The sequence below is a fragment of the Arachis hypogaea genome, chromosome 6 (genome assembly GCF_003086295.3).
Source record: "Arachis hypogaea cultivar Tifrunner chromosome 6, arahy.Tifrunner.gnm2.J5K5, whole genome shotgun sequence".
Classification (NCBI taxonomy): Eukaryota; Viridiplantae; Streptophyta; class Magnoliopsida; order Fabales; family Fabaceae; genus Arachis; species Arachis hypogaea.
Window position 1 is genome coordinate 103,225,722 of NC_092041.1, and position 13,171 is coordinate 103,238,892.

Consider the following 13,171-nt stretch of genomic DNA (forward strand, 5'->3'; position numbering starts at 1 on the left):
TAGATTTACAATGATATTTTCATGTGATTAAACTTTTATTATTTAGAAAAAATATTTTTCTATTCATATTTATAATTATGTACTTAAAATTATTTTATAATATTTATTAATCGCTATTATTATTTATTTGAGTCCATACTCGCTCGAGTTATGTTCTAGTTATTAAATTAAGATAGTAGGAACTAGAAACTCACATGTAATGGAAGTGACAAATTCAATAGAAATTAACTTCTTCTCTCTTTATCTATTTTTACATTTTAGAAGATTTAAATTCTAAATTTGTATATGTTCGATTAATATAAATAATTTATTTAAAAATTATATATGAAAAAAGTTTTTTATGTTATTTTATAATTGTAACAAGTAGGGGTACATGGGTCAGATAAAATCGGGTTCGTCTTAATTCAGATTCGATATTAAGGTTGCGTTTGTTTTTGAGAATAAGACAAGATAAAACATTGATGGACAGAGATACAAAATTTTGTGTTCTTGTATTCTGTTTGGTGATAAACTAAAACAAATTATGAAAATTTAATTTATATAATTATGAAAAATTAATAAGAATAATGAAAGAAAAAATAAAAAATAAGTTGTGTTACTTGTTAATGTTTCTGGATATATTGTCTTTGTCCATATTTTTTCTGTCAAACACGATTTTGTGTTTTTGTGTCCCTGTCTCACTATCCTGTTTTTGTAAACAAATTTGGTGAAATCACACTACTTTCGAGCCATATTAAAACCGGGTCAAGTCTGGATCTTGATAAATTTTATGTCAAAAAATTATGATTCACTAACTTATAAAGAAGAAAAAAATATTTATTACAAAAAAATTAATAACCATGTTTAAATTTAAATTTGTTCATAAATTTTAATTTCATATTTCTTTGATCTATTTTCTAATTCAATAAATATAATTAAAAATAAAATAATAAATTTATAATTAATATAATATAATATTAAAATTAATTTAAAATATATATATTTTTTGGTTATCTTACGATACACATTGTCGGATAAGGTTCGCTTTAACAAAACAAATTGATTTATAATTTTAGAATTCACTATTTTGTTCCCTTATGATGGGAAATCAACTAATATGTAAATGGATTTTAAACAAATTAGTTCATTAAGGCATTATAAATTTATAATATACCCTAGCTGGTGGCCCCTTCCTTCCTGGCTTCTTCTCTTAAGAAGTTAAGGAAAGTAAACAAAAGTTAATAAACCGATAAAGCATCTAGTTGGCACTGACAAGCTAATATCCACGTGCTTATCCGAAGGTTAAGCAGCCATTAATCCCATTATTATTTTTTGAGAGAGATTGTTCAGTCAAAGTCAAACAACTTTTCTCAAATTAAAGTTGCCGAGTTTACTCATCCATTTGAGCTAATAGCATCTTATATTAAGAAAAATATGGATAGATAATAAAAATATTAAATAATATATAAATAATAAATATATTAAATATTTAATTTATTAAGTATATAAATAATTATTTTAATATTAAAATTTAGATAGATAATTTAAAATATAATATATTTTATTTTAATTAAATTTATTTTAAGTTTATTATTTATGTTGTTTAAAAAAATTATTAATTATTTAATATAATCCATTATATTATTCTAGTATCTCGATTCTGTTTTTAAAAAAATTAGGTGAATAAGTTTTTTTAATTAAATTTTAACTTTAAAATTTATAAAACAAAACATAAAAATTCTTATTACAAGTACAGAAACTTTTTGAAAAAATAACTTTTTTAAGAAAAATATCAACATTTTTTAAAATAACCACACGAATTTTTTTTTTTATATTTTTTTTATGTTTTTTCTTCTCAAAAAGAAAAATAAGAAGGATAAAAAGAGAAAAATGTGAAACCAAAAAATCTAGTAGCATAAGGAAGACAGGAAAAAAATAGAAAAATATTGAGTTGTGACTTGTGAGTGTAATTTTTTTTTGGATTATTTTAAAACATTTTGTTGAAAACTTGGTTAAATAATAAATTATTAATTTAGTATCACTCAGTAAAAAATGCCGAGTTAATTAAATGGGAAATATTAGAAAAGTTTGAGAAAAAAATATTCTAAAAATCCAATTTAAAAACAAACTAAATATACTATCATGATTGATGGATGGTTTAATCATTCTAAATGTACTTTCGTGTAAATAGACAAATACCAAATTCTCATTATATTATTCGAAGGGTTAATAATTAAATTAAATTAATTTTTGAAAGATGAATTCGTTTTTAAATTTATTTTTAAAAAGAATTTTTTTAATTAAATTAGTTCATTAAAAATTAAAAATTAATCATATTTGTTCAGTCATAATATTAATATTTTTTGTTAATAGTTGATATTATGAAATGTTAATTGACAATATATATAATATCTAACATGTGTAATTGAATATCGATTAAATGTGTTTATAAAAATTTATTAATTTAGCCATTTTTTTAATTGCATAAACCCTATTTTAAATATGACCTAACAACTAAATTAATCAATTTTCATAAATATAATTAGTTAGTGTCCAATTAAATATATTAACTGTATAATATTAATTAATATTTTATATTATCAATCTTTAATAAAAATTGTTAATAGAATAATTAAAAAATAAATATAATTAATTTTTAATATTTAAAAAGCTAATTTAATTAATAAATTTTTAAAAAATAAATTTAAAAAATTGTCCTTCTTTCAGAATTTAATTTAATTATTAATTCATTATTTAATGCAAAAAAAAAAAAAACAAAGGGATAAGGTCTACAGATGTGTTTGGATTGGGTAAGTTTTCGAATTTCGAGAGAAGTTGCAGCCTTGGAGCGAGGAGTCTCTTTTGTCATTTTAATATTACAGCCAACTAATAACAATATTGAATATGAAATTCTTATTGGGTATAGCTATCTCTTTTGTCAATCTATACCTATCTCTTTTCAAAATTTGTGATCAACCATTCATTTTAAATTTGTTAAGACGTGTAGTAGATGAAGAGCTTGCAATATAGATACTCTTGCTTTCTCTAGTGTTCAATGAATGGGATTAGGAACACAAAGTCAATGGTCATACAGATATTAAATTTTATCTTTTTTATAAAGTTAATTTAGTGATTAATTCATTTCTTAGCTTTAACAATTATAAAAAAATTTAAATTTATTTTATGGGTAATGTTAGGTAGAAAAAAAAAACAGCCAGAACTTGCCTTATTTAGCATTCATTAATTGTCGTAACAATTAATAAATGCTAAATAAGGCAAGTTATGACTGTTTTTGGCTGATTTTCTTTGTTTACTAAACATTTTCGTTATTTTATATACAGTAATTTATTTGTCGTCAATAAATTTTTAAATAGAGTTTTAATTCTCTACGAATTAATACTTAACATGTTAAATTGAAGGATATGTGGAAAATAAAATAATATATTATACAAATTAAAAAAATTTTAAAAAATAAAATAAGAATATAATAAATGAATCGTATTAAATATACAATAATTATATCAATTTTCCTTTTTCTTTCTACAAATCTCTGTATTTTTTATTCATTGTATCAAGGATTAAACATTTTTTATCTCTCTATATCGAATTTATTTGAATGTTATTAAATTAAAAAATATATTATTTTTAATAAAAAATACTTTTTTATTTTTTAGTGTATTTACAAAATTTTAGTAATAAAAATAAAAATATTTAAAAAATATTCTTAACATTATAAATAAATAAAAAATATTTTATAATATTCAAATATAATTATTAAATTAAAAAATATTTTTAAATAAAATATTCAAACATAAAATTATTTTTATTTTTAAAAAAAATAATCACTCAAAAAAAAATCTTTTGACGCAACCTCGTCCAAATAAGCCCATAAAGTTGTGACTTTAACTCATAGATAGGTAGCTGTGACATCAATGAATTGATAGCTTATGGGGCTGGATATCTAGATTCAATCAATCAAAGGATATTCCTCTCTTGACTTCATTGGCATCTATCTCTTCTATTGGTGTGTTCCAGACTCCAGAGGAGTGAGGATACCATATTTTCATCTCCTCAATAATAATAATCCTACTCTCCAGGTACTCTCGATTTCTCCTTAATAATCACTCCTTAGGTATTTACATACTATTTGACACTTTATACCCTGCAGGACTTGAAAGTATCTTGGAAAATGAACACCCTTCGAGCGTTTTGGAACAGCCCAATTGGCCCAAAGACTACTCATTTTTGGGGTCCTACCTTCAATTGGAGTCTTCCACTTGCGGTAACTTCCATTTTCATTCCCCAGCTTCCTAATTTGCATTAAAATAACACGTTCCTAACTTTTCAGTTGTATCATAATGTCCCGGAAACGGGAAGAAAGTTGTACTGTGTTGGTCTCTAAATTCTTTTCTGTCAAATGATAGAGACTAACGTTAGAAACTAATGTAGGATATTTTTTTTAATTACGAAAATTATTATGGTGCAATTAAAAAGTCATAGACGATTTTAGTGTAAACTGCCAATCTCAAAGATTAAAATAGAGTTTAATTCCATTTTACTAGCTTATGTTAAGTTGATAGATAAATTTCATGATGAAAAAAAAAGAAATAAAGTCCTTATTACATTTATCATCTTACCCAAAGGAAAACAACCCCTTACATTTACACTAATTCCAATTAATTTATTGTAATTATTAGTGGCTTTATGAATGACTATGCAACTTGTATCAGGCGGCAATGGACACAAAGAAACCGCCAGAAGCGATTTCTGTCAATATGACTGCAGGTTATTTTAAATACTATCATTTCTTTTTTTTTTCTTTTTCTTTGAGTAGTAATTTTCTTTAAAATAAAGATTCCAATATATATAAAACAGATTTTAATTAACATGTGATAAGATAAGAATATTAATAAATATTTTAAATATTTTATTTTAATAAATATATAATAAATATATTAAAAATTAATTTTTTATATTTTTAATTTTAGTTTTTTTGGTGACTATATTTTTAATTTTGGTTAATATGTGTTTATAGGGTACATAATAAATTTATTATTAGTAAAAAAGTTTAAATATTTTATTTAATAAATATAAAATAAATATATTAAAAATTTAAATATTTTGTATTTTTAATAAAAAAATTTAATTTATAGTTTTAACCTATATTCTTAAAATACATGATAGATAAATCCGATCCATAATTTTAACATGTGCCTTTAAATGATAAGATAGCTAAATCCATAAAAGTAAGAATATACAAATTAAATTCGAATCATTCAAGGCATGTTGAAGAGAAGATGAATAGTGAAAGTTTGATATATAGTGCAGTGATGTGCATTTATTCGGCGCTATTCATGAGGTTTGCTTGGGTGGTACGGCCACGTAACTTGCATCTTCTTGCGTGTCATGTTTCCAATGAAACTGTGCAACTCTACCAGCTTTCTAGGTGGATCAGAGCTCAACGGTAAATCTGTTAATTCACATATCCTTATTTAATGTATTGGGAAGGAAAGTGAGATGTGCAAACCCATGGCGAGTAGGTGGATTTCACCGCCATGTGGTGCAAATAAGTCCGATCATCGGATTTATTTACTCGCATAGCATGTAAATCAAATATTTAGACTACATTTGTTTCTGAGAATAAGATAGATATTAAAAACAAAATATAAGAAAAAAAATAAAATTTTGTGTTTTTATATTCTGTTTAATAATAAATTAGAATAAATTATAAAAATTTAATTTATTTTTTATTTTTTAATCTGTATTCTTAAAAATAAATTATAAATTTTTAAATAATATATATTATTATTATTATTAAAATAAAAAATATTTTAAATATTTTATATAATTAAAAAATTAAAAATAGTTTAAAAAAATAATATTATTATAATTTATCTAAAAAATATTTTATATTTTATATATATATCGTATTACGATATTTTATAAAAAATTAAAATTTGTGTTTTCGTATATTTCGTGTCATATCATAACATGTCTCTAAGTCAATTTTTGCGCTTCATACAAATGATGTATTTAAAATAAAATAATTATCACTCCACAAAGTGAAATTCTTTTGTCTGGGCATAAATGAGAAAATGAAGATATGTTTAAGCTCTAACATGAATTGGGATTTTATATTTTACTTTTTGAATTAATTGTTTGTATGGTATAATAGGGGCTATGATCAGAAAAAGGAGGAAGCTGCAGGTGAAGAGTAACACATATTTGTACCATGAGTTGTAGGTCGTTTTCATATAAAAATATGTCATTTTATGATTCTCTACCATTTTCTCTTTTGATTTGTCTTGTTTTGTGGCTTGCCCACATCGCAAAAGTACTCAATGATAATTGATGTGTGACAAAAATATTGATCTATGTTTTAGAAGTAACTTTACTTATGGTGAAACCACTTCCATAAGAATCTCCAGTTGGAATGGTTACAAAGGTTCATTGCATCAAAAGAAAACAGAAGTTTATTCAGCATGTTTTGCAGAAATAGAGGATGATATAAACTATATATAAGATTCAAGTATATTGGTTAAAATAGCAAAGTATTTTAACATTTATGTGACAAAAAATTTCTTTAAATCTTCAAGAGAAAATTTTAGGAACGATTACTCTAATACATGGTTAAATTAATTATTAAAAGTGACCTTTTGCATTAAAATTATTAAGTTTTGTAATATTTATGAGAAATACCAAAAATAAAATTAAAAAGATAATATTATTCTTTTGTCTAAGATTCTCTTTTTGACTATTTTATTTTCTCATTATTTCCGTTATCTTTATTTCTATTTTTATAATTTTTTTTGTTGATTAAACAAAAAAGACAGAAAAAAGAAAGACAAAACTAAATCAATTGGTTAGGTTTATATCTAAGTCTATATGATATTAAAGCTCACTCTACAGTTGAATTAAATTCGAGTAAGTTTCGCGCTAGAAGCAACTACTCTAGCCATACAATCTGCAACACTATTCACATTTTTCGGAATTAGAATAATAGAGACTCTCCAATTCCAATTCATAATCTCTTGTATATGCTTTGCCAAATCCTATTTCGGAATATTGTTTTCAAGCATTCTTTGGTTTACCAAGAAAAAGACTTCCAAACAGTCTGTTTTACAAATCACCTCATGAAATCCATTATTCCGAACTAGAAGTAAATCTCTCCAAATAGCATAAAATTCAGCAAAAAGAACACTACATATTTGACTTTTTCAGTGCAACTTTTCAGCTAACGTCTATCAAAATTGCGAACCATACAACCAAAACTAGCATAGTCAAAAAGAGCAAAATAACTAACATAATAATTCAATTTAACAGAATTAACAGGAGGAGGAACCCAATGCAAACAAAATGAAAGAAGAGAAAAAGATTAATGCATAGCAAAAATGGTGTGGAGCTTCCTTACTGAACTACGAATCAAACTCACTAATTTATTAGCACTCAAAGAGTAGTATGTATTAAATAAGGTATAATTCTTGCTTCTCCAAATCTACCAGATGGTTGAAAAGAAAATAAAAACATCCTTACTCCTTGTACTTCTATAGAGCCAATCACCTAAATCTGAATTATCTAAATACATGCCTAAAAGATTTCAGATCTCTTTGGCATTGGGGCATTCTCGAAGACAATGAAGCATGGTTTTAGAACCACTCTGACACTGATGACAAGTGGTTGATAAAGCTAAGCCGTGATCAAATCAAAAAACTCAGCCATAGAAAAAGCATTATGAAGATTGAGCCAAATCAAGAACTTGTATTTTTCAGGAATATGTAGTCGCCAAACGGCCCAAACCCACAACCAATAATCATGCTCATTCCAGTCAAATTTTCTTTTGGCTAGCCAACTGTATCCACTTATAACTGGGTAGAGTCTAGAAGATGCCACACATCACAATCAACCTGGACTCTCTCCAGCATTTAAATCCGGAATATAAGCATTCAAATGCTATCTAACATCTTCAAGAATATGAGAGAAAATATCATGGAGATTCCATTGGCCACCTTGCCAAATGTCTCTAATAGTCAAAACAGAATCAAATATAAGGGAGATCCTAAGCAATTGAGCCCTTAATACTCCACTTGTCAAATCAGAAAGATTGATCAAGTGATTTAATGCACCATGAGAAGCCATCCTTAAGAGCACTAAAAGCCTTTAAGATACTCTTCCAAACATGAGAAGCATTGCAATACATAAGACCATCTGAAACTCCCTCATTCTTCAGGCACTTTACCTTTAATAGAGCAACCCAAGGCTTGTCCTGACAATGAAAAAGTTGTCAAACTAATTTACTAAGTGAATATATATTAGCACATGTAGGTTCTTTAACACCCAAGCCATCAAATTTTTTTAGAGTGAAAATGATCCTCTAATTAACAAGAGAAAGGCCTCTGCTATCAACTTGACCATTCCAAAGGAATTGCCTCATCATAGAAGACTCACAAACCCAATTTGAAAAAAAGAATACCTGCATATGATAGACAAGAATGGATGCCGCAACAGAATTGATTAGGCAAAGTCTCCCTACTTTATTTAGAAGCCTTTCTTTTCAATTAGCTAAATTTCCCTCACTTTTTTAATCATCGATTGAAAAGAGGTCCTACTAGCATGGAAATGATTAAGATTAACTCCAAGGTATCTTCTTAAGTCTAAAGCAAATCTTATTGAAGAAATACTAGTAAAAATATCTCTTCTACGAGCAGTCACATTCTTAGAATAAAAAACTTTAGTCTTGTCAAGATTCACTTTCATTCTAGACGCCTTGTAGAAGATGTTAAGAGAATGCATGACCATTTGGATCTGACCTTTTGTATTCTGACAGAAAAGTAAGAGATCATCTACAAACATCAAATCAGAAAACTTTGGGCCACTCCTAGAGACAGAAGTCAGTTTTCACACATCCTCGACCTCCTTGTGAGATATATAACGAGCAAGTCTCTTCATATAAAACACAAATAAGTAAAGAGATATTGGATCACCCTGTCTAAGCCTCCTTCTAGGAGCAAAATTATCAATTCTATTCTCATTCCACAAAATAGAAAAAGATCATGTACGGATACAAGTCATAATCAAATTAACAGCGATGATAGGATAACCAAAAGCAATGAGAGTAGTCTCCAAAAACCTCCAATCCACCCTATCATAAGCTTTTCAAGATCAATTTTAAAAGCAAGAATGCCTTTCTTGAATTTTGTGTGCTTCATGAAATTTAGAATTTTTTAGGCCACAATCATATTATCAGGGGCACCATAACCTGGGATGAAACCTCCCTGTAAAGGACTAACAATATCTGTTAAAAAAAGGACAAAATCACTTAGTCAGGACTTTGGCAATTATTTTATAAATAATATTACACAAGCTAATAAACCTGAAATCTTTCACAAAGTTAGAGTTATCAACTTTAGGAATAAACACAATCAGAGTTTTGATGATGCTACGATTCAAGTGCTCTCCCAAAAAAGTGCTTCGAAAAATATTTCAAATCTCAGTCCCCGTTATCTCCCAATATTCTTTAAAAAATAACCTTGAAAACTATCTGGGCCAAGTGCCTTAAAAAAGACTCATACTAAACATTGTTGACTTGACTTTTGCAAAGGAGACAGGGTCAGTTAACTTAGCACAAGCCTCGATGTCTAGAGTGGGCATCAGAGCATCCCTTAAACAATCAATATTAACCTCTTCCATTGTATCAAAGAGATCCTTATAAAAAGAGAGGATTTCTTCCTATAGAACATCCATTTCAGTAGACCAAGATTCATCTCTAACATATAATCCATGCACTTTATTATGATTTTTAAGCACTAAAGTCTGAAGATGAAAGAATTTAGTGGTTCTGTCCCAATACTTGACCCACTGCTCTCTAGATTTTTGGTACCTAAAAGATTTCTTTTGCAATAAAAGCCTATTGTAATGTTTTTTCAATTCAGCTTCTTTAATTCTTAGAGAAAACACATCGGTAACCTCCAAACCCTGTTGAATATGATCAATCTGACTTTTCAACTTACTTTTTCTCACAATTATTTTCAAAGACCTTTGAGTTAAATTCCGAAGAACCTGTTAAACCATCTTTAGTCTTTCAGTAATGCTTCTAATCCCTTGATTTCAAGTTTTACTAACAACATGTTTATAAGAAGTGTGTGTTGTCTATGCAGCCCAGAACCTAAAAGGATCAGAACCTTTCATTCTAGAGCCACCACGACAACGAACTAAAACAGGACAATAGTAAGAATTTCAGAATAACCCTCAGAAAACATTATTATCCGCGCCTCATTAACTAGTGCCCTATCCAACTTTTTAGCCAAGTCCCTGCCATTCTGCACTGTTTTATACCAAGTAATCTCCTGCCAATAACTTTAAGATCAAAGAGTTCACAATCATCTAGAGTAATAGCTAATAGACTAGCTCTATGAGAAGAAAAATAGGCATCTATACTCTCATCTGGCGTCATAATCTCATTAAAATCACCAATGACCAACCACGGTCCATTACAACACAAATTAATAGAACACAAATAATCCCAAATCATACTTCTTTTTTTGAATGAGGACTCCCGTACACTGCACTACAATGCCAAACTAAGTTATCCACACTCACTTTAAGCGTAATACATTGGTCAGTTTGGTTAGTAACCACACAACAATAATTAGCAATAAAATAGAGAAACCAAATGCCGCTCCTATGTCCCACTGCTTTCTCAACACCAACACAAAAAAACTCAACTTATCCCAAAATTGCTTCAAATTATTAAATACAGTATGAGTCTCAAGAGAAAGAAAAAAAAAAGAGGATTTATAAATTCTCACCAATTTGTTGCAATGCACACGGGCCTTGTTAGATGCACCCTCACATTTCAGACTAAGATATTAAAACTATCCATAAGAACAGCAAAAAGAGAGCTCCAATAACAAATCCAAGACTCAACATGATGCCTCTGTCTTTGCTAGCGAATTCTGCAAACAATTCAGACGAAGTCGCTAGCAAATAGTGCCATTTGTTGTCTCATCCTTCTGTTGATGATGTTCGCTATGACGAGTCCTCGAAGAAGCTACACTAACCAGTTTTTCAATATTGATGTCCCGGTTTCATTTTAATTTGAACCCATTTGCACATGTTGCACGTTGATGATTAGGCCTTGTCCAAGTATTGGTAGTCTTGTTAGGAGTCTTCGTTGCTTTTGTTTGGACTTGATGGGTGTTAAGAGAAGGTTTTTGGCCTATTTTTATTTTTCTTTTCTAATCACTTAAGTCCAGCCTTCCAAATCCTCATGTTGTGCATGTTCTACATGATCAACATGCAAATCACTCGCCACTAAATTCGGGACATCAGCAGTTACAGTATTACCTCCAAGATTCTTGTCGTTTTCACATGCACCGAAATTTTTGAATTTGAACTTTTTGGCTACTTTGCTACATCTTCGACCATTTTGGCATTAGTTCTTCCTCCCGTGTTGCCGCCATTCTCGCATGCCTTTATATCATGACCAAACTTGAGACAGGAGTCACAAATAAGGTAAAGACTTTCATATTCAACCTCATATTCAAACACTCTCAAAAGAATCTTCTTAATCACCAGAAATTCTAAATCTATCTGAACATAAGCACGAATATATCGTCTTCTTTTTGCTAATTTTGTTGCCAAATCAACCTTGATGGGGATGCCAACTGCTGTCATAACATCGAGCATTGCTTCTTCTTGGTAGCACCAAATTGGTAATGGAGAAATTCTAATTCACGCTATGGTTGCTCCAAAACACTTTTCACTTGATCTGAACTCTCGATTCCAAGACTTCACGGTCACATAATTTGCCTTAATCATCCATGGACCTCCTATGAGAATCTTTTCTCGCTCCTCAGCCACATCAAAATTCACAAAAAATAGTCAAATACCACGCACATCCAACAAATCAAAACCTCCCTTAATCCATCATACTGCTCAGAGTTTATGAGACAACACAGTGTAGTTTTAGTGTTTACCCAGCACCTTGATCACTATTATAGCATTCCTATAAGGTTCTTTCAAGCAATTTTTAGCTTTCTTGGTAAACGTTATACTCGGTAGCAAGAAACCTCCTTACTTCCCAAAAATCACCACAATGTTATCTCCTGACAAAGTTTCAACTAATGCAAAAGCTTTAGCAATTTTAAAACCCTCAACCTTGTCCCTGAAAGAAACTTTCGAAGGCTTAGAAGCCCCTCCAAAAGCATGATCTTCCTTTTCTCTTGATGCGAGTCCTCTCCCGCTCTCCCCCTTATCTCTTCTGCCAACATTGTCGGCTACTTTACTGTGTTTCACCCTCAAGTTCTCTTTTCCACTTACTCCACTGCTCATCTTCCTCCTCTTAATAGAATTCTTATTGTGTATTTTCTCTTTTAAAATCCTTTTTGCAATTTCTATTTATTAAGTGCAAAATTATAGAATTTTATTATTTAATTGCAAAATCACTTGATTTTATTAGTCAACTGGTATTTTTGTCCGTAATAACATTACAAAAATATAAATATTTTAAAATTATGTTAACTTTGTTCTGATATTATATATTATGACACAAAAGATTTATAGAATCAAATTACTTTTACAAAAAGGTTGTAGGAGATAAAAGTCACGGTCGATTAAGAAAATCTGGGTCTCCATAGATAAAAAGATTAAATAATAAAAGTTTTAGTTATTATTTTTATATTAAAGATTTTAATTAATTTTAACATTCATTATCTAAAATTTGAAAAAATTTAATGTGTATATTTTTACATTTGATTAGGTGTTAAATCTACTGCACAAATAAAAATAATTAATTTTTATATACTTGTTATTTGAAAATAATTTTTTTTCCTCTATATATATAAAAATATAATTAGATATTAGTATAAAAAATTTATATTGATAGTTATAATTTATAAAATCAACTCAAAATTAATTTTTTTAAAAGAATTAAATCTTGATTCTAATTATTAATCACAACATTAATATTCTCTCCAAATTATATATAATAAATATTTGAAGGAAGAGAAGTTAAGATATAAATTAGAAAGATAAATAGTAAAAATTTGAAACTAAATAAAAAACTAAAAAATAATGCATATAATAATAATAATAATAATAATAATAATAATAATAATAATAATAATAATAATATATTTTTATGTGAATATTATTACAGAATTATTTTTAATTATATTTAGTTATAAATTTAATA

At 27.8% G+C, this 13,171-nt stretch overlaps 1 protein-coding gene across 1 annotated transcript; it reads left to right on the forward strand.

The window, feature by feature from the left end:
• The first annotated feature begins 3,830 nt into the window (after positions 1-3,830).
• Positions 3,831-6,385, forward strand: LOC112697228 (mitochondrial pyruvate carrier 1). The gene is made up of 5 exons (XM_025750317.2): positions 3,831-4,076; positions 4,148-4,261; positions 4,710-4,764; positions 5,308-5,443; positions 6,155-6,385. The coding sequence occupies exons 2-5, from the start codon at positions 4,169-4,171 to the stop codon at positions 6,195-6,197; spliced, it is 327 nt and encodes a 108-aa protein (XP_025606102.1). The 5' UTR covers positions 3,831-4,076; positions 4,148-4,168; the 3' UTR covers positions 6,198-6,385.
• The last annotated feature ends 6,786 nt before the right edge of the window (positions 6,386-13,171 follow it).